This window comes from Lathyrus oleraceus, chromosome 7 (assembly GCF_024323335.1).
Source record: "Lathyrus oleraceus cultivar Zhongwan6 chromosome 7, CAAS_Psat_ZW6_1.0, whole genome shotgun sequence".
Lineage (NCBI taxonomy): Eukaryota > Viridiplantae > Streptophyta > Magnoliopsida > Fabales > Fabaceae > Lathyrus > Lathyrus oleraceus.
In genome coordinates this window covers 229,927,917-229,951,213 of record NC_066585.1, presented here as the reverse complement: position 1 = coordinate 229,951,213, position 23,297 = coordinate 229,927,917, and the positions used below count along the sequence as shown (strand labels likewise).

The window sequence follows — 23,297 nt, the reverse complement described above, 5'->3', positions numbered from 1 at the left end:
CACCCATAAACCAGTGGGCAAGTCAAAGTTTCGAATATAGAGATCAAACAAATTCTAGAAAAGACTGTCGGAATATCTAGAAAAGATTGGGCATCTAAACTAAATGAAGCTTTGTGGGTATATAAGACAACCTACAACACCCCAATAGGGACCACACTCTTTAAATTAGTCTATGGTAAATCATGTCATCTCCCCGTGGAGTTAGAACACAAAGCTTTTTGGGCAATTAAGACCCTAAATCTAAATTATACTTCCGCGGGAGAGAAGCGAATTTTAGACATTCATGAATTGGAAGAACTTAGACTAGACGCTTATGAGATGCCAAGATATACAAAGAACGAACTAAAAAGTGGCACGATAAACGTATATCTAGGAAAGAGTTTAATGTCGGCGACGTAGTGTTACTATTTAATTCAAGACTTAAGCTTTTTTTACGGAAAACTTAAATCTAGGTGGTTAGGCCCTTTCGAAATTACAAAAGTTTTTAAAAGCGGTGCGATAGAAATCAAGGGTAAGAATAGTGAACCGTTCATTGTAAACGGGAAGCAATTAAAACATTATCATAATATTGACAATAGAGATTATTCAAATAGTCTAAGAGTTATAGAGCTGCCCGCTCAACCCCAAAACTGATATATCGCAATGTTACTGTCGAACTTACGACATTAAACAAAATGCTTAGTGGGAGACAACCCACCTCTTTCTAATTTGTTATTGATTTTTTTATTTTTATGTTTTGCATTTTAAGCGTTTTCCTTCTTTGACTATTACTTTTATTTTGCTCCCTTTCCTTGATTCTATGCAATAATGTACTTGTTGTTTCTCGCTACTAACTTAGTAATATTGAATACTGATTAACAGGCAAGCTTATAACTAGTTAGTAACTAACTTTCATCATGCAACAAATAGATACAGTTTTCAGAGGCAGAGTTCAGAGAAGGCGTTATGATTATTTAGCTCAGAAGGATATGGCTTTATCCATATATTATGATGGACCTACCATGGATAGGTTAGGTATCCACGATAGTATCTTGTTTATGTTTAACCAGCTAGGTTGGGAGAATGCTGCTATTAAGAGAAGGATTGTCACATACCGTGAGCTTACCCTAGAATTCCTTAGCTCCCTAGTTTATAACCCCGATCATGGTTACGGACTCAACAAAGGGTTGATTTCCTTTAGGCTGTTTGGTATGGATTTCACTTATAACCGTAGAGACCTTGCTGACCTTCTAGGATTTCCTAGTGGCCCATTTGTATTCACTATCCGCCAGGAGGAATTAATCGATGACATTGACCTATATTACTTTTGGGGTAGTTTAACTATAAATCACCACCCTGACCCACACCAGATGCACTCTCAAATGATACACAACCCTGCTATCCGCTACTTCCACAAAATACTAGCCCACACCCTATTTGGAAAAGAAGAGAACAACACCTTAGTGTCAAGGGATGAAAACACAAATACTCCAATCCACCCGCCAAGTTGATTTTTCCTTATATACAAGGACTTAATCCACTATACTATACAGATTACAATAATCACAAAGAATACCCTTCTTTGTCTTCTCAAGGATCCAACTATACCCTAGTCTCCTTAAGGCCTCACAAAGAATAACCTTCTTTGTCTTCTCAAGGATAACCTCCTTAAGGAATCAAACAAACAATTTGCATAATATTTTGTGTGTTACAAGTTGCTTCTATACAAGCAGATTTTACACAAATGATAAACAAACACTTAAAGAAAAATTATGTACAAAATAATGATAGCTTTTCACAAAGAAACAGACTTGTCAAAATAATATATCACTGACGTCTTCTCCAAGTCTCCAAGTCTCACTTATATAGCATAAGAAGAAGACCGTTGGAGGGGGAAATGGGGAAAGCTCATAGAGCGACTTTCCACTGATGGATGGTGAAAGGAGTGATACTGCATACTATCCTTCGCCCACAAAATCAGTGACAAGTGTGATGTTTAGTATTATCCTTTGCCCACGAAATCAGGTAGTGGAAAGGATATTCAATTTGTAATATGTACTATTTGATCATGTTCCCATTTGATCTTATCTTCAAGTTCATTGACTTATGGTGAGAGTTGATGAAGCATGAAATGAAGAAACATATAGCTAAATTCAGAAACTTTAGAATCTTTGGTTAGAACCTTGACAACATCAATAGTCTGGCTTGAGATCTTCAAAATCTTCAGAGTCTTCAGTATCCATAGTCAGAACCTTGATAACTTCAATCGCATGGCTTGAGATCTTCAGAATCTTCAGCTACGTAACATAAATTCAAAAGCTTTCCATTCTTCATAAGTTTGGTGATCAAAGTCACGTCCAGAAGCACGAGCTGAGAGAAGGTTACAACAACAACATATTGTTTCCTTAGGAGCTTCTCAGGAGTGAATCAACACAGAAGCAAAAAGATCATTGCAACATCAACATTGAACATCTTTCAGAATTTCTAATAGCTTGCGCATAAGCGAATTTGGAACTCATTGTTCAAAAATTGATGACATTGCAAATCATATACGCAGAATCAAAATTGGATGTTAAAGTTACACAATAACAAACCATTAGGGTACCAAAATTGTTCTCACATAAATACAACATTGTTATCATCAAAACTCAAGGTATAAATGCAAAACCAAATCCTATTCTTACAATCTCCGCCTTTTTGATGATGGAAAAAATGTATTTTGATGAACAATTTTGTACAGGGTAATTATAGAAGAATACATCTTACAGAAGCACAAAGCTCCACCTGAGAAGTATAATCCTAAAAAGATAAAATCAGAATGAAAGAATACTTTCCTAATTAACCTTTTGAAGTACTAGAGTGATTTTCATTCAGAATCTGGTTAATCTTCAGAAGTTGCTTGATGTTTTCCAGATCACTGGGTTGTTAACATCAGCATACTAATGAGCTTCACTTTAGAAGCTTGGTTGAGTTCTTTTTGAAGAAACTTTAGAGCTAGTTGTCTTCAGTCAGAACTTGAAATCTGTTTCTCTTTGAAATTCTCTTTCAGAGCTAGATTGCCTTTGAAGAGTAGAACTCTTGAAAAGAACTTTCAGAACCTGGTTGAGATGTCTTCTCAATACCTTGATTGCCTAGTTTTATTACTATGGAGGAAGCTACTCCTCATAGCTATATGTCAATACCAAAATTATCAAATTCTTCATAACTTGATGCCAAGTACCCAAAGTTCTAAGTTCAGAACATGGTTATTAATTCCTTGAATTCTCAATCATCAGCATGAGGATTTACAGACTCAGATAGAAGACCATTTCATTAGAAATTGGTAACTTGTATTTTGATCTTTGAAACTTCATAGAGCTTCTGATGTTTGAACATAATCATACTGATTTTTGAACATAACCCTACAAAACATTTAACAAACTATTCTTCAAAGTAGTTGTTACGAGAAAACATTAAACAATGTTTGGGTTCTTGGTTAGGAATTTAGGTATGTCAAAATAATTACGAATCTTCCCCTTAGATATGTTTCTCGACCTTTGTCATCAATCAAAAAGACATAGACAAAATAATAAAAGAAATAATGAGAAACAAACACACTTTTCATTGATAAATGGCAACCGACAGAAAAGATACAAACAGAAGCAACAAAAAGTTTAAGAAAATAAAGGGTTAGGGGTTCTGAGGAGGAGGCGAAGAGAGTCTGGATAGAATCAATTGAAACATCATATCTTATTTTTCTAGACGCTCTTTGACCAATGCATTATCAACTTTGATTTCCTCAATAGTCTTCCGAAGCGCATCATAAATATCTCTAGATGAAGTTCTAGCAGAAGGTTGTGAAAGAAAAGCTTCAACTTATTGAGTCTCAGAAACAACTATCTGAGCAACAACTTCTTCCATTATACAATCCTGATGTCCGAAAACAACTTCATCTTCCTGAACGACTACCTCTTCCACCAATTCTTGAATGACTTCCTTAACTTTTGGAGCAGGAAGACATAACTGGGAGTTTCATGACTTCCAGATTTCCATTAAGGGAAAAAACCCAGAACGGATGTTTCTTTCATATACTTTATACCCAGAATTCTTCAGCTTAGAGATCTTGGAATTAGTCCATCTTCTGTAGGCTTCCCAAGCAGAATCACTCTCAACCAGATTTGCTGAAGAATGACTAATTGTAATTTCTTCATGCAGACGACTTTTTGATTCTGATTCAAACTTCCTCAGAATCTTACCAATGTTGGGAGAGGGTTTGGGTGGTTTGGGTAAACTTACATTGAGGTCAATTTTGGTTTCATCAAGATTAGGACCAAAAAGTGTTGGAAGTGAGAGGGTAATGATTAGAGGTGTTTCTGGGTCAGATATAACTGGTTCAGGTTCAAAGTTTAACATGCCCCCAGGAGTGACTTCAGACACATGGTCTTCAGAATCTCTTGAAGGAGATGTTTTGGGGGTTGTTCTATTTGGATTTTATGTTTGGGGAGCAGAAACAGGTGGTGGTGGTGGTGGAGGGGGTGAAGTTTGTAACTGTGAAGGAGATGGTGTTGGTGGTATCTGTTGATTTTGTTGGTGTGGCAGAGTGTCAAAAGCTTGAGGAGTTTCTGTAACAGGTTCTATAATGGATGTTTTGGAGGAGGTGGAAGTAAAATTGGTTCATATATTTGGGAAATAATTGGAATGGGTTGAGAAGTGGGAGGAGACTAGATTGGTAAGATCCTTTTGGAAATGAAAGAATCAGAAACAAAAGGAGTGCTAGTTTCAGGAAGCTTGCAGAAGTAATGTCAAAAGATCTTGAAGAATGATGGACAACTCCAGATGTATTCTTCAGAAGCATAACTTTATGGCGCTCACTGAGAGGCACCTCATCTTCATCCATAAGAACAAAAACTTTCTTCTTCATCTTATGAGGTCTTGAAGATACTTCTCCTCTAGATTCCTTCTTCCTATTCCCATGAACATCTGGATATGTTTCAGGTAGATTGAAAAGATCCACAAATGGATCAATTCCATCTTTCTGACAACTTTCCAGATAGTACTGTAAAACCTCTAGAGGATCAATCTTAGTGAAGATTGGGGAGTTATCTACTGAGGTTCTCATTCCACAGATGTCATCCTTTGAAGGAATGAAATATGGCCTTACAACCTTAGAAATGAGACCCATGCTCTTAAGATTCTTCCCCCAAAATATCTTTCCAGCATCCTTCATAAGTTCATCGGTTAAGACACTGACCAGAAGGTCATCCACAAGACCTTTCTCAACAAGAATGTCAGAAATGAGCCTTCCATTTGGGATGAACTTGCTTTTGTTCTTCTTCGAAGACCCACCAGTTCTGGATTTTCTGATAGAATCCCTCATAAGCTTGAACAAGATAGAATGAAGTCCTAGCTTGAGACCCTTATCCAGAAAGAACATCATGAACTTATGACGTGTGTTGACATAGTCAGAAATGTTGGTGCTAGGCCTGTGATAAATGCCACCCATAATAATTTTGAACCATACTCTTAGGTTGTTTATAAAATCCTTAGAACTAGGACCTTTATCATCCTCAAGATTGGTTCCAACTTTGAAGATGGCAGGAGCGATAACAACTTCTCTCTTAACATTGATCTTGACACTGTGAATTCTTTTACCTTTTGCATTGTGAGAGATTAAGTCAGCAATGGGTTTTTCAGTAATAACAATCTTCGTGTTCATGAAAACTGAATTTATTGTTTCCTTTTCTTCCGTGGCATGCACCAAAAACTGCTTCACCAAAACTGGGTACACAGGGCTAGTTAGTCTGTCAAATAAGTTCTTCCATCCTTGAAGTTCCAAGGTTTTAGAGAAGTCGGATTCGTTGTCCTTCAAATTCTTGAAGTCCACAATTGTTTTGCAGAGTACCATTAACTTGTTGACATGAGTGTTGAGAGTTAATTCAGGGATCCATTCCATGTCGGATGGTTTTCATCAGCCATGGAGCGGCTGGGAGAGAGTTGTTGTTGAATCGGTTTTTGTTGAGCAGCCATTTTTGAAGATGAAGGAGACGATGAATAGTTGCAGAGAGGTATTTAGTTTGAAATAAAAAGTGAGGGAATATTGTGTGTGTAGTATGAAAATGTGAGTGAAGTGGGTTTATATAAAAAAATTGCAATGATGACAAGGTAAAAATACACAGTCATAGAGGGAATCATAAGAGTTTTAAACCTAATTCCAAGAATTGTGAAACCCAATGTGTCAGACTTTTATCACGCATGCTCAGAAAGTGGGACAACTATCACCATTTAAAACCACATGAACTCAAATGATATGACAACCATTTAATTTAACGACTGTTCAGAAGCAGGAAGATAAATCGATAAGATTACTTCTGATTAGAACCTTTATGATTCATGAAACTTCCTTACTTCATAAAGCTCATGTTTCATAGTCAACAAATATATTCTCATAATCTAATCTAGAATTTTGAAGACTTAAACATTATGAATTACATCCTTTCATTCTAGACAAAAATCCATAAATACGTTTTTCATAATGAAAACGAATCTATCTTTAACAATGGGTTTTGTAAAGGTATCAACCCATTGATGGTCTGTGTAAATAAATTTTAGATGAAAAAAATCCTTTCTGAACATAGTCACGTAAAAAGTGATGTTTAATTTCAAAATGCTTAGCCCTAGAATGCAAGATAGAATTCTTAGATAAACAAATATCAGAAGTATTATCACAGAGAATAAGAATGTTACTCTCAGATATCTGATAATCTTCTAGCTGACTCTTCATCTAAAGTATCTGAGTTTTGTATCTAAAAGCTTTAATATATTCAGCTTCAACTGTTGAAAGTGCAATTGTTGACTATCTCTTGCTGGACCATGAGATCAGATTGTCTCCCAAAAATTGACAACTTCCAGAAGTACTTTTTCTTCCTATTCTATCTCTAGTATAGTCAGCATCACAATAGTCTACTAATTTGTATTCACTTAATTTTCTATAAAACAAACCAAGGTTAGTAGTACCTTTCAGATACCTAAAGATTCTCTTAATGGTAGTTAAGTAAATTTCTCTAGGATCTGATTGGAATCGAGCATATAAGCAGACACTGAATAAAATATTAGGTCTAGAAGAGGTTAGATAAAGGAAAGAGCCAATCATACCTCTAAATAGATTCTGATTTACCTTACTACTTACCTCTTCTTTCTCCAGAATACACGTAGGGTGCCTTGGAGTCTTTGCTTGCATGCATTCTGATAATTTAAACTTCTTTAAAAGTTCCTTTGTATATTTTCTTTGACGAATGTACGTTCCTTCTGAATGTTGATCAATATGGATTCCCAAAAATAACTCGAGTTCTCTCATCAGACTCATTTCAAATTCTGTCTGCATTGACTTAGCAAAATCCTTGCACAACGATGTATTAGCATAACCAAAAATAATATCATCAACATAAATTTGCATAACCAAAATATCATTCTTAAAAGTTTTGCAAAAGAGAGTTGTGTCCACTTTCCCTCTGGTAAAATTATTTTTAAAAGGAAGTTGATCAGTCTATCATACCAAACACTAGGAGCTTATTTCAGACCATATAACAACTTTTTCATTTTAAAAATAGAGTCAGGATTTTGAGAGCTTTCAAAACCAGGAGGTTGATGCACATATACTTCTTCAAAAATATATCCATTTAAGAATGCCCTCTTAATATCCATATGATAAAGGATGATGTTATGGTTGATTGCAAACGAAATTAAGAGACGAATAGACTCTAACATGGAAACTAGAGAAAACGTTTCTGTATAGTCTATACCTTCTTATTGACTATAACCTTGTGCCACCAGTCGAGCCTTGTTTCTAACAACCTCGCCCTTCTCATTGAGCTTGTTTGTAAAGACCTATCTGGTTCCAATGACATGGAAGCCTTTTGGTTTGTAAACAAAATCCCAAACGTCATTTCTTGTGAATTGATTTAATTCCTCTTGCATATCAAAAATCTATTCATTATCTAGAAGAGCTTCATCGGTAAATATGGTTTCTATCAGAGATGCCAAACCTAGAAGAGACTCTTCAGAAGGTTTGAATGAAGATCTTGTTCTGACTTGAGCATTTTTATCTTCCAGAATCAGTTCTTCAGAATGAGGGGTTCTTGATCTACTCTTCTTTTGATGGGTTGGACCAACGATAGCCTCTAGTTGAGTCGTATATGATTTGGTTGTTCATATTCTTTAGCTTTTCCTTCTGATTCTTTTTCTCCAGAATCAGTATCCTTGCGTTCTGAAAGATTAATCTTCAAATCTGCAAATTTCTCAACTAGCTTTGACTTTTTAGGGTCAAGCTTATCATTGAGTCTAACATGAATTGATTCTTTAACAATTCGTGTTTCAGTGTTAAAGACTATGTAACCTTTGGAGCATTCAAAATATCCTAACATTAAACACTTTTATGCTTTAGAATCAAACTTGCCAAGATTCTCTTTAGTGTTCAACATAAAACATTCACATCTAAAAGGGTGAAAGTAAGAAATGTTGGGATTTCTGTTCTTCCAAAATTTATAAGGATTCTTACCCAGAATAGGTCTAATGGAAATCCTATTATGAATATAACATATTGTATTAACTACTTCTGCCCAGAAATGCTTAGCCATGTCAGTTTCTTGAATCATGGTGCAAGCCATTTCTTACAAAGTCATATTCTTCCTTTCTACAACTCCATTTTTTGTGGAGTTCTAGGACAGGATAAATCATGGGAAATTCCATTTGAATCAAAAAGGTTTTCAAAATGTTTATTTTCAAATTCGCCATCATGATCACTTTTGACCCTGACTATTTTGCAGTTCATTTCTGTTTGAACTAGTGAGCAGAAAGTAAAGAACACATAATGTGACTCATCCTTGTGTTTCAAGAACTTTACCCATGTCCAATGACTATATTCATCAATGATGAGTAATCCATACTTCTTTCCATTGATAGAGTTTCACTGGTCCAAACAAATCAATGTGCAGAAGTTCTAACAGTCTAAAGGTAGAAATAACGATTTTCTCTTCGAAAAATGTTTTAGAAAACTTGACTTTCTGACATGCTTCACAAAGAGCATCTGAAGAGAAACTTCAGGTTGGGTAAGCCTCTGACTAATCCAAGATTATTTAGCTGAGAAATCCTTCTTATTCTATCATGGCCCAAATGTCTATGCCATACCCATTGCTCCCCATTAACAGACATTAGACATTTTACATTTTGATCCTTAAGATTATAAAGTTAGATTTTGTAAATGTTGTTCTTTCTCGATTATGTTAAAAAGGATTGTACCATCTTTCTGACTAACAGTCTTACAGGAATTTTGATTAAAACTGATATCATAACAATTGTCACTAAGTTGACTAATAGACAATAGATTATGAATTAGACCATCAACTAAAAGAAAATTAGTAATAGAAGGAAGTTTACCGTTACCGATAGTTCAAGAGCCAATGATCTTTCCTTCCTGGTTTCCTCTAAAACTAACAAAGCCTCCAGGCTTAAGTTTTAAATCTCGGAACATAGACCTTCTTCACGTCATGTGTCTCGAGCATCCACTGTCCAAGTACCATGACTGGTGTTTCAGCTGAGCTGATAAGGAAGTCTGCAACATAAATTATTTTATCCTTAGGTACCCACTTTCTGGGTCCTCTTTTGTTAGTTTTCCCAAAGTTTCTTACAACTTTGGGTCTTTTAGCAGAAGGACAATCATGGGGAATTCGTGTATGATACTTAGGTTTAAAAACTAAGTTCTTATCCTTTATATGTGTCTGTACAAAAATATCAAGCTCAGTGCCAGTAGGAACGAAATGCACATAGATAGGTTTTGGTTTTACCTTCTGACTTTTGTCAGTTTTTATAGTTTTTGTACAACCTAAACCTTTCTTTCCATTTCTGCTAACTCCATAGATCAGAGAAGCCATTTTGCTTCTATCTATGCTTTTAGCTAGAAAGTACTAGAATGCTCTGTCATATATAGTGACACAATCAATACCAGAAGCTTCTAAGACTATTTCCTCCTCTAGTTTTAAAATTTTTATTTTCAAAGCAGATTTGTTGCTTTCTAAAGAAAATACTTTTTCATTTAGAGAGGAAATATATTTCTCAAGCTCACTGCGAGTTTCAGAAGTAACTACTTGGACTTGTTTAAGGTCCTTGTATTTACCCTGAAGACTCTGGTACCTTTCCAACATTTCAGAGAGACATGATTCAAGATCAGAGTGAGATAGATTAGAAAACACCTCTTCAGAATCAGCGTCAGATTCTAATTCTAATAGTACCTTGTCTTCCGGTTCTTCAGAACCTTCAGGATCATATGTAGTTTCCATCAATACAACATTGGATTTTTCTTCGTCAGAATCTTCTTTAGATTCTGAGTCATCCTATATGGCCATTAGCCCCTTCTTGCCTTTAGAAAAATCATTCTTAGGCCTTCTGTCCTTTTTTAGCTTAGGACAATCATTTTTGTAGTGGCCTAGCTCCTTGCACTCAAAGCAGATAACTTCTTTTCCAGAACCTTGCTTCTTTTGTCCAGACGAAGAATCAAAATGACCAACAGTCCTTCTGGATCCTCTGAACTTTCCTTGACCATTTTGCCTATGCTTCCAGAGTCTGTTGACTCTCTTTGAAATTAGAGAAAGCTCATCATCATCTTCTGAGTCTTCATCAGATCCTTTCGATTCTTCCTCAGCTTGATAAGCTCTTGTCTTCTAAGGCTTAAACTTTAGAGCAACATATTTACCTCGCTTCTAAGTTTCATCTTCCTGAAGCTCAATCTCGTGGCTTCTTAAAGAACTAATAATTTCTTTAAAATTGATATTGTTTAGATCCTTTTCCAGCTTCAAAGCAGTTACCATAGGTCTCCATTTTTTTAGGAAGACTTCTGATAATCTTCTTGACATGGTCAACTGTAGAGTATCCTTTGCGCAGAACTTTTAGTCCTACAACAAGCATATGAAACCTTGAGAACATAGCCTCAACTGTTTCATCATCTTCCATTTAGAATGCCCCGTGCTTCTGGATTAAGGCCAAGGCCTTTGTCTCCTTTACTTGAGCGTTCCCCTTATGAGTCATCCTCAGAGAGTCAAAAATGGATTTGGCAGAATCTATGTTTGTTATCTTCTCATACTCAGTATAAGAGATATCATTTAGCAATATAGTTCTAGCGTTATGATGATTTTTGAAATCTTTCTTTTGTTGATCAGTCATAGTACTTCTTGCTATAATATTTCCTTCAGCACTAACTGGGTGAACGTAGCCATCGACCACAAGATTCTAGAGCTCAACATCGTAACCAAGAAAGAAGATTTTTATTCTATCTTTCCAATAATCAAATTTATCACCATCAAAGATTGGTGGTTTTTCACTGTAGTGATCTCTTTCATTATTGTTAACAACATTAGCAGCGACCATTGTTTCTCACACAAACTGGATCAGTATTGAACACGGTGAAGTGTTGATAATTTTTTATAACAATTAGAATTAGAGCTCTAATACCAATTAAAGGTGTGAAAAACACAAGAAAGGGGAAGGGGTTTTAATTGGGTTTTACAAGCAAAAGTTTTTTCCAAAACAAAGAACACAACTAACAAGTTAATAACAAAGAGATAAAAACACAAGTATTTTTATCCTGGTTCGCTTGAAACTAAAAACTACTCCTGTCCACCCGCCAATGTGATTTTGCCTTATACACAAGGACTTAATCCACTATAATAAACATATTACAATAATCACAAAGAATACCCTTCTTTGTCTTCTCAAGGATCCAACTATACCCTAGTCTTCTTAAGGACTCACAAAGAATAACGTTCTTTGTCTTCTCAAGGATAACCTCCTTAAGGAATCAAACAAACAGTTTGAATAATATTTTGTGTGTTACAAGTTGCTTCTATACAAGCAGATTTTATACAAATGATAAACAAACACATAAAAAAACAGTGTACAAAATAATGATAATTTTTCACAAAGAAATAAACTTGTCAAAATAATATATCACTGACGTCTTCTTCAAGTCTCCAAGTCTCACTTATATAGCATAAGAAGAAGACTGTTGGAGGGAAAATAGGGAAAGCTCATAGAGCGACTATCCACTATTGGATGGTGAAAGGAGTGATACTGCATACTATGCTTTGCCTAAAAAATCAATGACATGTGTGATGTATAGTACTATCCTTTGCCCACAAAATCAGGTAGTGGAAATGATATTTGATTTGTACTATGTACTATTTGATCATGTTCCCATTTGATCTTATCTTCAAGTTCATTAGCTTCTGATGAGAGTTAATAAAGCATGAAATGAAGAAACACAGAGTTGAATTCAGAAGCTTTAGAATCTTTGGTCAGAACCTTGACAACGTCAGTAGTCTGGCTTGAGATATTCAGTATCTTCAGAGTCTTCAGTATCCACAGTTAGAACCTTGATAACTTCAAACGTCTGACTTGAGATCTTCAGAATCTTTGGCTATGTTACATAACTTCAGAAGCTTGCCATTCTTTAGAAGTTTGGTAATCAGAGTCATGTCCAGAAGCACAAGTTGAGAGAATGTTGCAGCAACAACATAATGTTTCCTTAGAAGCTTCTCAGGAGTGAATCAACACAGAAGCAGAAAGATCATTGCAACATTAACATTGAACATCTTTCAGAACTTCTACTAGCTTACGCAGAAGCAGATCTGGAACTCATTGTTCAAAAATTGATGACATTGCACGTCATATACTCAAAATCAAAACTGGTCGTTTAAGCTACATAATAACAAACCATTAAGGTACCAAAATTATTCTCACACAAATATAATATTGTTATCATCAAAACTCAAGGTATAGATGCAGAACCAAATCTTGTTTTAACAATCACATCCTAAGTTACAACATCAGACCACATCAAAAAATTTGGAACTTCTTCATATGGGCTTAATGAGGCCTATGCAGGTCGAGAGCCTTGGTAGGAAAAGATATGCCTATGTATTTATTGATAATTTTTCAAGATTCACTTGGTTGAACTTCATCAAAGAAAAATCATATGTCTTTGAGGTGTTCAAATATTTATGTCAAAGGCTTCAAAGAGAGAAGGAATATGGAATTATCAGGATTCGAAGATACCATGGGAAGGAATTTGAAAATATAAAATTTTCTGAATTTTGCTCCTCTGAAGGTATTGGTCATGAGTTATCTTTTCCCATCACCCCTCAGCAAAACGATGTTGTTGAACGCAAGAACATGACTCTACAAGAATCAACTAGAGTCATGCTCCATGCCAAGCAACTACCCTACCATTTTTGGGTTGAAGTAATGAATATTGCTTGCTATATTCATAATAGAGTCATTATAAGAACTGGTACTTCAGCTACTCTTTATGAACAAGGAAAGGAAGGAAGCCTACTGTCAAATACTTTCATGTATTTGGAAGAAAATGCTACATTTTGGCTGATCATGAACAAAAAAGAAAGATAGATCTCAAAAGTGATGAAGGAATATTTCTAGGGTACTCTACAAATAGCAGATCCTATAGAGTTTTTAATTCCAGAACTAAAGTCATGATGGAATCGATCAATGTTGTAGTGGATGATAATATCATAGAAAAAAGGACTGATGTTGATGAAGATGTTGGCACATCATCCCAGCAGATTGACACTTTTGAAAATAAGGAAGTTATTGAGTCAGACAATGAACCAAGAGGAACTGAACCATACAACCATGAAGTCAACAAAGGTCCCTCTATCAGAATTCAAAAAGATCATCAAACAAAACTCATTATTGGAAATCTCAATGAAGATGTCACCACTAGATCTAGAGATGTGATTTCAAATGCTTGTTTTGTCTCTAAGTTTAAACCTAAAAATGTGAAGGAAGCCTTGATTGATGAATTTTGGATCAATGATATGCAAGAAGAATTAGGATAATTTATAAGAAATGAAGTATGGGACTTAGTTCCTAGGCCTAACAGAATGAATGTTATTGGGACAAAATGGATCTACAAGAACAAATCTGATGAAAAAGGAATTGTGACCAGAAACAAAGCTAGACTTGCTGCTCAAGGTTACACTCAAATTTAAGGGGTTGATTTTGGTGAGACTTTTGCCTCTGTTGCTCGTCTTGAGTCAATAAGAGTACTGTTAGGAGTGACTTGTTTGCTTAAATTTAAGCTATTTCAAATGGATGTGAAAAATGCCTTCTTAAATGGGTACTTGAATTAAGAAGTCTATGTTGAACAACCCAAGGAGTTTGTAGACCCTAACTTTCCAAACGATGTTTACAAACTAAGGAAGGCTCTTTATGGATTAAAGAAAACACCTAGGGTCTGGTACAGAAGCCTCACTGAGTTCCTTGACAACAACGGATACAAGAAAGGAGGAACATATAAGACATTCTTTGTTAAAGAAGATCATGGTAAACTCATGATAGCTCAAATATATGTTGATGACAATGTGTTTGGAGGCATGTCAAACCAGATGGTCCAACATTTTGTCAGGCAGATGCAATCTGAATTTGAAATGAGTCTTGTTGGTGAATTAACTTACTTTCTTGGGCTCCAAGTCAAACAAATGGATGACACTATCTTTATCTCTCAAAGCAAGTGTACTAATAGTATAGTAAAGAAGTTTGGCATGAAAAATGCTAGTCATAAAAGGACACCTGCACCAACCCACTTGAAATTGAGTAAAGATGAAAAAGGTGTAAATGTGGATCAAAGTCTGTACATAAGTATGATTGGTAGTTTGTTGTATCTAACAACTAGCAGACCTGACATTATATTTGTTGTAGGAGTATGTGCAAGGTATCAGTCTAAACCTAAAATGAGTCATATTCCTCAAGTGAAAAGGATCCTGAAGTATATCAATGGAACTAGTGACTATGGAATGTTGTATTCTCATAATGCAAATCCCTTGCTTATAGGATACTGTGATGCAGATTGGGCAGACAATGTTGATGATAGAGAGAACACTTCTGGAGGATGTTTCTTCTTGGGAAATAATGTTATATCTTAGTTCAGCAAGAAGTAAAATAGTGTGTATTTATCTACGGATGAGGATGAATATATTGTAGCAGGAAGCAACTGTTCTAAATTAATTTGGATGAAACAAATGTTAGAAGAATACAATGTCCAACAAGACATTATGACATTATATTGTGACAACCTAAGTGCTATTAACATTTCCAAGAATCCTATTCAGCACAACAGAACTAAACATATTCATATCTGTCATCATTTTATTAGGGATCTTGTTGAAGACAAAATTGTTACTCGTGAGCATGTAATCACTGAGAAGCATATGGAAGATATTTTTTACTAAAGCCTTAGATGCAAATTAGTTTGAACAATTAAGGGGTGAATTAGGAATTTGCATGCTTGAAGAATTATAACAATTACTGGTATGAAAATAAAATTTTCTCTTCCCTCCACTTAATGGTGCACAAAACTCAAGGAATATCATTACAACTTTTCCTTATTTTCCCAACGCGTCATCCTAGCTATTTTATAAACATCATTCACACCACCTTATTTATTAGCTCTCTCAACCTTACTCTCAGTCACTCTTGTCTCTCTATCTTCTATTTGCAGTCCATACCAAAAATCTCCAAAATGTCTCAACCTTCTGTCTTAACTCCTAACAAGCACACCAAGGAGCAATCCAACCCTAAAAATGTAGATACTGAGGTAAATCTCTTTGATGTCATTACTGATGTCGTTCCGCTCTCGATAGTTCCTGTCCATGCAACCCCTATAAGGAAGGATAGAACATCTGCTTCAAGGAAAGGTAATCCCTCTAAAGTAAGTACCTCTTCCTCTCCATCCATGACTACTAAAAAAGTAAAAACCCTTGAACCCTCTACTGCTGTAAAGAAATTCCATTCTATGACTAGTCTGTATCTTGATCCCATTAGTGTTGAACCTAATGTTGGTGTTTATAAAGAATGTCTTGTTATTCCAAATGTTATGGAAGATGTTGAAGCCTCTAAAACCAGTAATAGACCTAGGTCTGTTACTACTTTGAGTAAATTCATCATGATCGTTGCGGACATAAATGACGTAGATAAGAATATTTGTGTGCTGATCTCTCGAGTGTTAGGTATTTAACCTAAGGCTAATGTTGTGTTAGATGTATCTACATCCGTGTCCCAACCTGATAACACTACTGAAACCCCCTGGATAAATCTGATGTGAATGTGTTTACGCTGTCTCCTGAAAAATCGAAAGACAACGAGGGGTCTGAAGTGATAACTGGTGATCTGGATGACAAAGATGAAAACTCTGTTGAGAAAAAGGATCAATCCACTGACATAGTAAATATAGAGGATCTGGACTCTGATGATGTACCCATTTGTCAAAGTCTGGCTCTAGGGATAGCTAAAAAGTTAAAGAACAAAAAAGGTCAAGATATTGAATCCTCTAACATGCCCTCCAAATCTCTCAGGAAAAGAGCTAGTGTTGTCCATACAAAAAGATGGATCAAGGTAGTTACTCCCATTTCTAATAAGAAATATCTTAAGAGGAAAGAAGTTCCTCTAAGTCTAGTGATTCTGACCATGATGTCGAACATAATGTTCAGGACATCATTTCTGCTGCCAGAAAGCAAGCATTTGAGAAAAAGATTCCAGCAAATATTCCTGAAGTTCCAAATGACAACATTTCCTTTCACTTTGTGGAGAATGTTGAAAAATGGAAATTTGTTTATCAAAGAAGATTAGCACTTGGAAGGGAACTAGGAAAATATGCTTTTGAATGCAAAGAGGCGACGAGTCTGACTCAAGAGGCTGGATTAATGAAAACTGTGACTGGGTTTGGAAAGTGTTATGAAATGCTTGTTAAAGAATTTATTGTAAACATCTCTAATGAATGTGATAACAAGAGGAGCAAGGAGTTTAGAAAAGTGTATGTAAAAGGAAGATGCGTGAGTTTTTATCCTAAAATAATAAATAGGTTTTTGGGCAGAAATGAAGAAAAAAAGCTGAAGTTGAAGTCTCTAACAATGTTATTTGTAGAGAGATTACTGCTAAACAATTAAAGGAATGGCCAATGAAAGGGAAGCTGTCCACGAGTGCCTTGAGTGTGAAGTATGTTGTACTTCACAAAATTGGAGCTGCTAATTGGGTACCAACTAATCACACTTACAACATTGCTATAGGATTAGGTAAGTTTATTTATATTGTAGGGACCAAGTCAAGCTTTGATTTTGGATCCTATATCTTTGATCAAACTATGAAGTATGATGCCTCTTATGCTATGAATATGCCAATAGTCTTTCCCTCATTGATCCATGGTGTTATTCTGAGTCAACATCCAAGTATCTTAATCAGTTCTGACAGTATTTACAAAGGGGACCCTCCTCTCTCATTACATTATAAGGTGTTCAATGGGAAACATGTTCCAGACATTGTCATGACATCTGGACATACATCTTCCTGGCCTACTATTAGAACATACATCCTTGCTGAGCTAAAAGATACCTGCAAGACCTTGGGTGAAACTATCAAAAGTTGTACTAAGAGGAAACGTAAGATTGAAATGTTAATAAAGGTCTTATCTGAAGAAGAAGGAACTTTGAAAGGTGTTGGAATAGGTGAAGAAGAGGAAAATTAAGAAGGTTATGATGCAAGTGATGATGAAGACACTACCATCAGTGATGAGGATTGAAGCACTATGGTTCTTTTGTGTGTTGTTTGTTCTTCTGTTTTTTGTGTGGGCAATGCCCTGAATACTTTGCATTTTAAAGTGCTCTTGGTTGTTTTTTGTTTGTAAAATCTCTTTTGACAGATTTTCTATCTCTGATGTTTGGTTATAATTGTAAATGTTTTGGCTAAAAAGGGGGAGTAGATAGTTGTGTGATTGTGATTGATTTTTCTGATTAGTTCTTTGTATTCGTTAGCCCACCCTGATTCTTGCCCACTGAGGGGGAGCATGTATAAAGGGATAAATAGTTGTGTGATTGTGATTGATTATTCTGATTAGTTCTTTGTATTCGTTAGCCCAACCAGACTCTTTCCCACTGAGGGGTAACATGTATTGAGGGGGAGTAACTCTTGGGGTAGCTCTTGCCCCTGGATCTACTACCCATGGGGGCATTTTTTTTTGTTTTGTTAAAAATGGCCTGCTGATTTTAATAATGCCAGGAATAATGTCTTGACATCCAGACTAAAGAGAATTCATTTTTCTCTTAGGCAAGTTTTTCGTGTGAGAGTTTATCTCTCTAGTATGAGGCAATTTTTTTCCCGTTGCACCTACCTCTGGTGTTCTTGGGGGAAAAGGATTTTGGTTATTTGCATGATGGTTTCTTACTAGGATCCTTACCCTCATTCTTGTTGGTCTATGCAAAGGTTGTTTTAGCCGAAATTTTCCAAAGGGGGAGATTGTTAGGTCTGATATGCAGTGATTGGCTGCATTTTGGAAAAACAAGTATTATTGTTAAATGTTGAAAAAGATCTCCTAACATGTTGGTTCAACATTGGAGTGTGATCTATTTTAGTATCTTGTGATATTTGTTTCCTTTTAGGGTTTATCTGAAGATACTCTGGAGATTCAGTTGACTAAATATGTAGAGAATTTTCTAAAAAGCAAAAGACTATTTTTCCTTGACTTGTTTACGAAGTAAAGATGTCAAAGTTTTTTAGGAAACATCTGATCTGATTGAAATTAAATCTGCAGAAGATTGTGCTGAGTCCTTGGACCTGCTGTGAATCAAGCCTGAAGCCCATGTGTTTCCACTGCTATTTATAGATCATTTCTAAACCTAAGAAGGTATCGAAGTAGTGCAAAATATTGTCTAAATTAGGGTTTCGTGTCTTTGTATTTTGTGAGTCACTCGAGTATCTCCTCGATACTTGAATTGGACCTGATTTATTAAGTTGTAACTGTCAATCCCTTATAAGCTTTTAAGCAAGGGTGGATTGTATATTTCTGTTATAAGTTGTTGTATGGTTGAAGGAATGTGAGAGGGGTCTCATATCTAGGAGAGTCTTAGACAGAAACATCCACGAGTAGAGATTAGGTGAGAAGTTTGTAAAACCTAAGGTTGTTCAGAACTTCAAACTAATTCCATGATAGTGGATTTCCTTCATGGCTTGGTAGCCCCTAGATATAGGTGATGTTGCACCGAACTAGGTTACAACTACTTGTGTTATTTCCTATCTTGTTGTTATTTAAATCCTAACATTATTTGTGGTGTGATAATATGTTGACCCTGATGTCATGACATCGTTTACGACATCCAGGATATGCATACCAGAATTTCAAAAAAAAAATCAATGTGTAAACCAACTGATGTCACTGAAGACTAGGTTAAATTGAGGTTGTTTGGGTTCTCGCTGATTGGAAGGCCGAAAGATTGGTTACTTTGCCTTATGAATGAAACAATACAAACTTGGAAGGAATTGGAGGATAAAATCATAGAAATATTTTTCACTACTACTCAGTTTAGCGAGCGCCAAGCAAAAATTATGAATTTTGAGCAGTAGGAAACTGAGTCACTTTATGACTCTTGGGAAAGATTCAAACTTTTGTTACGTAGATGCCCAAATCACAACATGAATAATATGTTGCATATGCAAAACTTCATCAAAGGTCTCAAGAGTCAAACTCACATGTTATTTGATGCTTCTGTGAGAGGTACTATCCGACAAATGGCTGAACCACAAGTAAAACATTTCATTGAAAAGATGTGTATGAATGAGTATGGTTCCAAAAGTGAAAGGTCGGTCAAGATGGAAACCGTGGGTATGCCTAAAGGTATGTTACCTATTGATACCCACACTGCTCTTTTAGCTCAGATTGAATTGTTAAATAAAAAGCTAGTTGAAAGCAGCTTAGTTAAAGCTAACGTGAGCCAGGTACACATACTTATATGTGATTTATATGGAGGAGAACATGTTAATGGAAGGTGTTCGTTGGAGGGAACAAGTGAGAATGACAAATTTTCTAATTTTCAAAAGAACAACCCATACTCAAACACATACAACCAATGATGGAAATACGACCCAAATTTCCATTGGAATAATTATCAAAATGAAAATGCTAACCAAGGGATGCAACAAAGCCAACAAGCTCCATTTCAAAGGAAGCCATCATAGTTGGAAAAAACCTTGTAGAATTTCATTAAGGTCACTCAAAGTATCTTTGATCAGGTAAATAAGAACCATAAAATTATGAGTAGAAACCATGATGCATCAATCAAGAATTTGGAGACACAAATTGGTCAATTATCCAGACAAATAGCTGCTTTGCCAAGCTCAATTGGAGGATTCACCAGTAAGATGATTGATAATCCTAAGAATAAAACAAGCAAGGTTGTGGAAATGGGTTTTGGGGTAGATACTTAAAAGGGTGAAGCTGAAAGAGTTAAAGAGGTTGAAATTGAGAAAAGGAAGATTGAAGTGAAAAAGAGGATGGTGAAAATAAAGTTGACAAGGAGGAAAGAGGATTCACCATTTATCAACTTATAGACAAAAATTCTCCTTAGAGGAGAACAAGGAAGCAAATTCTGAATGAACCAAATCCACCTTTACCAGATTACATGAAACCACCATATCCCATCATTAAGAATAAACTAGTACATGAGGATGAGGCTGGAATGTTTGACAAATTTAAAGAAGTGTTGATAGAAATTTAGTTAAATATCTCTTTTCATGAAATTTTAGAATTAATTCCCAAGTTTGCTAAGTTTATGCAGGCATTGCTGAAAGGTAGAAAGCAGAAGTTGACTCAAGAACAGGTCAACATGACAAAGAAAGTGGAGATGGCGGAACCGCCGAAAGTCCTACCAAAGATGAAGGATCCAGGGGAGTTTAACATCACTTGTACCATTGGTGGGTTGAAAATCCCACATGATTTATGTGACTTAGGATTGAGCATCAATATCATACCACTGTGTAAATTTAAGGAATTGAAGATATAAGAGATCATACCGAGCAACATGACACTCACTTTAGCCGATTCATCTGTGACACATCCACTTGGTATTGTACAAGATGTGTTAGTTCATGTCGATGGTTTGACCTTCTCTGTAGACTTTGTGGTGATCAACATGAAAAATGATTTATAAGGGGCAGTGATTCTCGGGTGCCCATTCTTCGCAATCAGGAAGGCAATTATAGATGTAGACATAGGTGAATCGATTTTGAAGTTTAATAAGGAAAAGGTGGTGTCTAATGCATATAAATGGACACCATATGTGGGGGATCTAGATACATACTATTAATTGGAAGAGAAAGGTAGTGAAGTTCACAAAAGAAGGAAAAAAGGACTTTTCACCAGCATGAGGGTATCCCTTACATCTGACATGTTTTAAGCTTGGGACGTCAAACTAATGATGGAAAAGAAGCGCTGGATGGGAGGTAACTGTAGCACCTCAAATTTGCACCTCCCATTTGTACATTCATTTCATTTTTTAGGTCATTAACATTGCATTGTCCATTGCATAGCTCATTGCATTATCATCTGCATAGTCCACCAAGTCATCAGGCAAGACTGGTCAGGAGGTTTCACTGTGCAAGCAAGCAAGTGCATTTTTTATGGAATCAAAGCCCTAGGGTTGGTACAATGAGTTCATGTGACCCAAGGATCATTTTGAAGTGGATTGGCCAAGCATTGAAGGCTCAGAGTTCATCAGTCATTGTGCAAATCATCTGAAACCCTAGAAAGTCAACAAAAGTCAACTGTCAGTTCAACCATGGATTTGAAGGTGGGAGATGGTTAGAGATGCCTCATTCATGTCCAAACAAGTCTCATTTGACATTTCAAACATCAACATTGAAGAATTTGAGGTCAGATCAAGACTTTCCAAAAATAGTAAGTGACCTGTAATTTGAAATTGCCAAAAATGGAAAGGTTTTCTCCTCAAGATTACATCATCAAGGAAGCTTCAAATGAAATTTTGTACAACATGAAAGTTGAAGATATTTCTCTCCCCTTTCCAAAAAGTCCAAGATCATGGATTTCTCATGTGTGGTTAAGGAGATATGGATCAATCATGACCAAGTGAACATGGAACTTCAAACATGCATAACTTTCAAACCAAAAGGCCAAATGGAGTGGTTCTTTCTGCATTTTTCATGTCTTGACATATATTATCCAAAACATACATCACATGCCATGCATTCTCATCACATAATTTTTTGGAAAATCACTTGATTATTGGAGGGAAAAATTCAAGTTTGAATTTGGTTCATTATTTGATCATTCCAACACTTGCATTGGCTCCCAAATGACATTTTGAGTGAATCCAAGCCCTAACTCGTGTATTGTTCCATTCAAATTCCACGCATAAGGGTGAATTATCAAATTTGCATTTACACCTCTATTTCCCTAATCCACTTACCAAATGCTTAAGTGTGATTAACAACATGATTAAGAGGGAGTATAAAGCCCAAAGCATAACTGTTTCTGGATAATCATAATCACTTTTTCAGATCTAGATCCATTTTCTCCAAATTTTTCTCTCAAACTTTCATCAATTTTCTTCAAATACATTGCACTTTTCTTGATTCATTCATCATCTATAAGCATTATGGAGCATTATTAAAGCAAGATCCAGTAGAAATCGTGCAGTTGGAAGCTGTTTAAAGCTTGAAGTTCATCCATGGCAGTTGCAATTTCTGGAAGAATCGTGCACATCTAAGCCTCAAGTCTTCTACTATTCATCCATACAAACACTTTGGAAGATCTGTTTGAGCTTTTCAAGGCCTGAATCAAGCAATTCCAGTTCTGCATCTTCAAGAGGTCATAAAATTAATCTCTCTAATTCATGAAATTGTTATGCCATTGCTGTAGATCTTTGAACACTGGTTAATCTGAGCTTCGAATCATTAATTTCCATGCATTATTGTGTTAGATATGGTGGATTAAAGTTTGATGTATGAAAATGTATGTGCTCGATTCTTTGTGTACACGTTGAATTAGGTTAGACCATGCATGGATTGTTGATGTATGTTGAAAGGTGAACACGATGCTATGCTTGTTTTTAGTTTCTGGCAACTTTTGTTCTTGAGCGTGTATGAACATGATGAACTTGATGAAGATGATAGAAAATCATTTCCAGAATGTGTTTGATCCGTTTATAATGTGTAATCCGTGTTTGCATGTGTTTTTGGAATGAAGAACATGTATTGGTCCAATTCAGCATACACATGGCGTTTTGATTGGTTACTGTTGCATTGCCTTGCCACGTCAGATTAATGAAACGCAGAGTTTCATGTACTGCGCACTCCAATTCAAATATTGCATCAGTTCGAATCCAGCGTGTTACTTTTTTTCAAATGCATTCCATTTTATTTGTTTTCCCTCCATCCATGTTCATATGCTTGCCTCATGTTTTTTTTATTTTTTCTTTCACTTCATAAATTCATAA

General features: G+C 35.8%; 1 protein-coding gene across 1 annotated transcript; it reads left to right on the top strand.

Moving 5' to 3' along the window:
- The first annotated feature begins 15,541 nt into the window (after positions 1 to 15,541).
- LOC127103096 (uncharacterized) lies at positions 15,542 to 17,539 on the top strand. Its single transcript, XM_051040383.1, has 4 exons — positions 15,542 to 16,028; positions 16,157 to 16,413; positions 16,509 to 16,831; positions 16,942 to 17,539. Exons 1-4 carry the CDS (start codon positions 15,542 to 15,544, stop codon positions 17,537 to 17,539), a joined length of 1,665 nt encoding a protein of 554 aa, XP_050896340.1.
- The last annotated feature ends 5,758 nt before the right edge of the window (positions 17,540 to 23,297 follow it).

What these genes read in the sequence shown, in the direction of transcription:
- LOC127103096 (XM_051040383.1), top strand. Translation starts at nt 15,542, where the DNA reads ATGTCTCAACCTTCTGTCTTAACTCCTAACAAGCACACCAAGGAGCAA. An exon ending in GCTGATCTCTCGAGTGTTAG is followed by an intron (nt 16,029 to 16,156) that starts GTATTTAACCTA and finishes AAAAATCGAAAG; the next exon opens with ACAACGAGGGGTCTGAAGTG. An exon ending in AGCAAGGAGTTTAGAAAAGT is followed by an intron (nt 16,832 to 16,941) that starts GTATGTAAAAGG and finishes TGTTATTTGTAG; the next exon opens with AGAGATTACTGCTAAACAAT.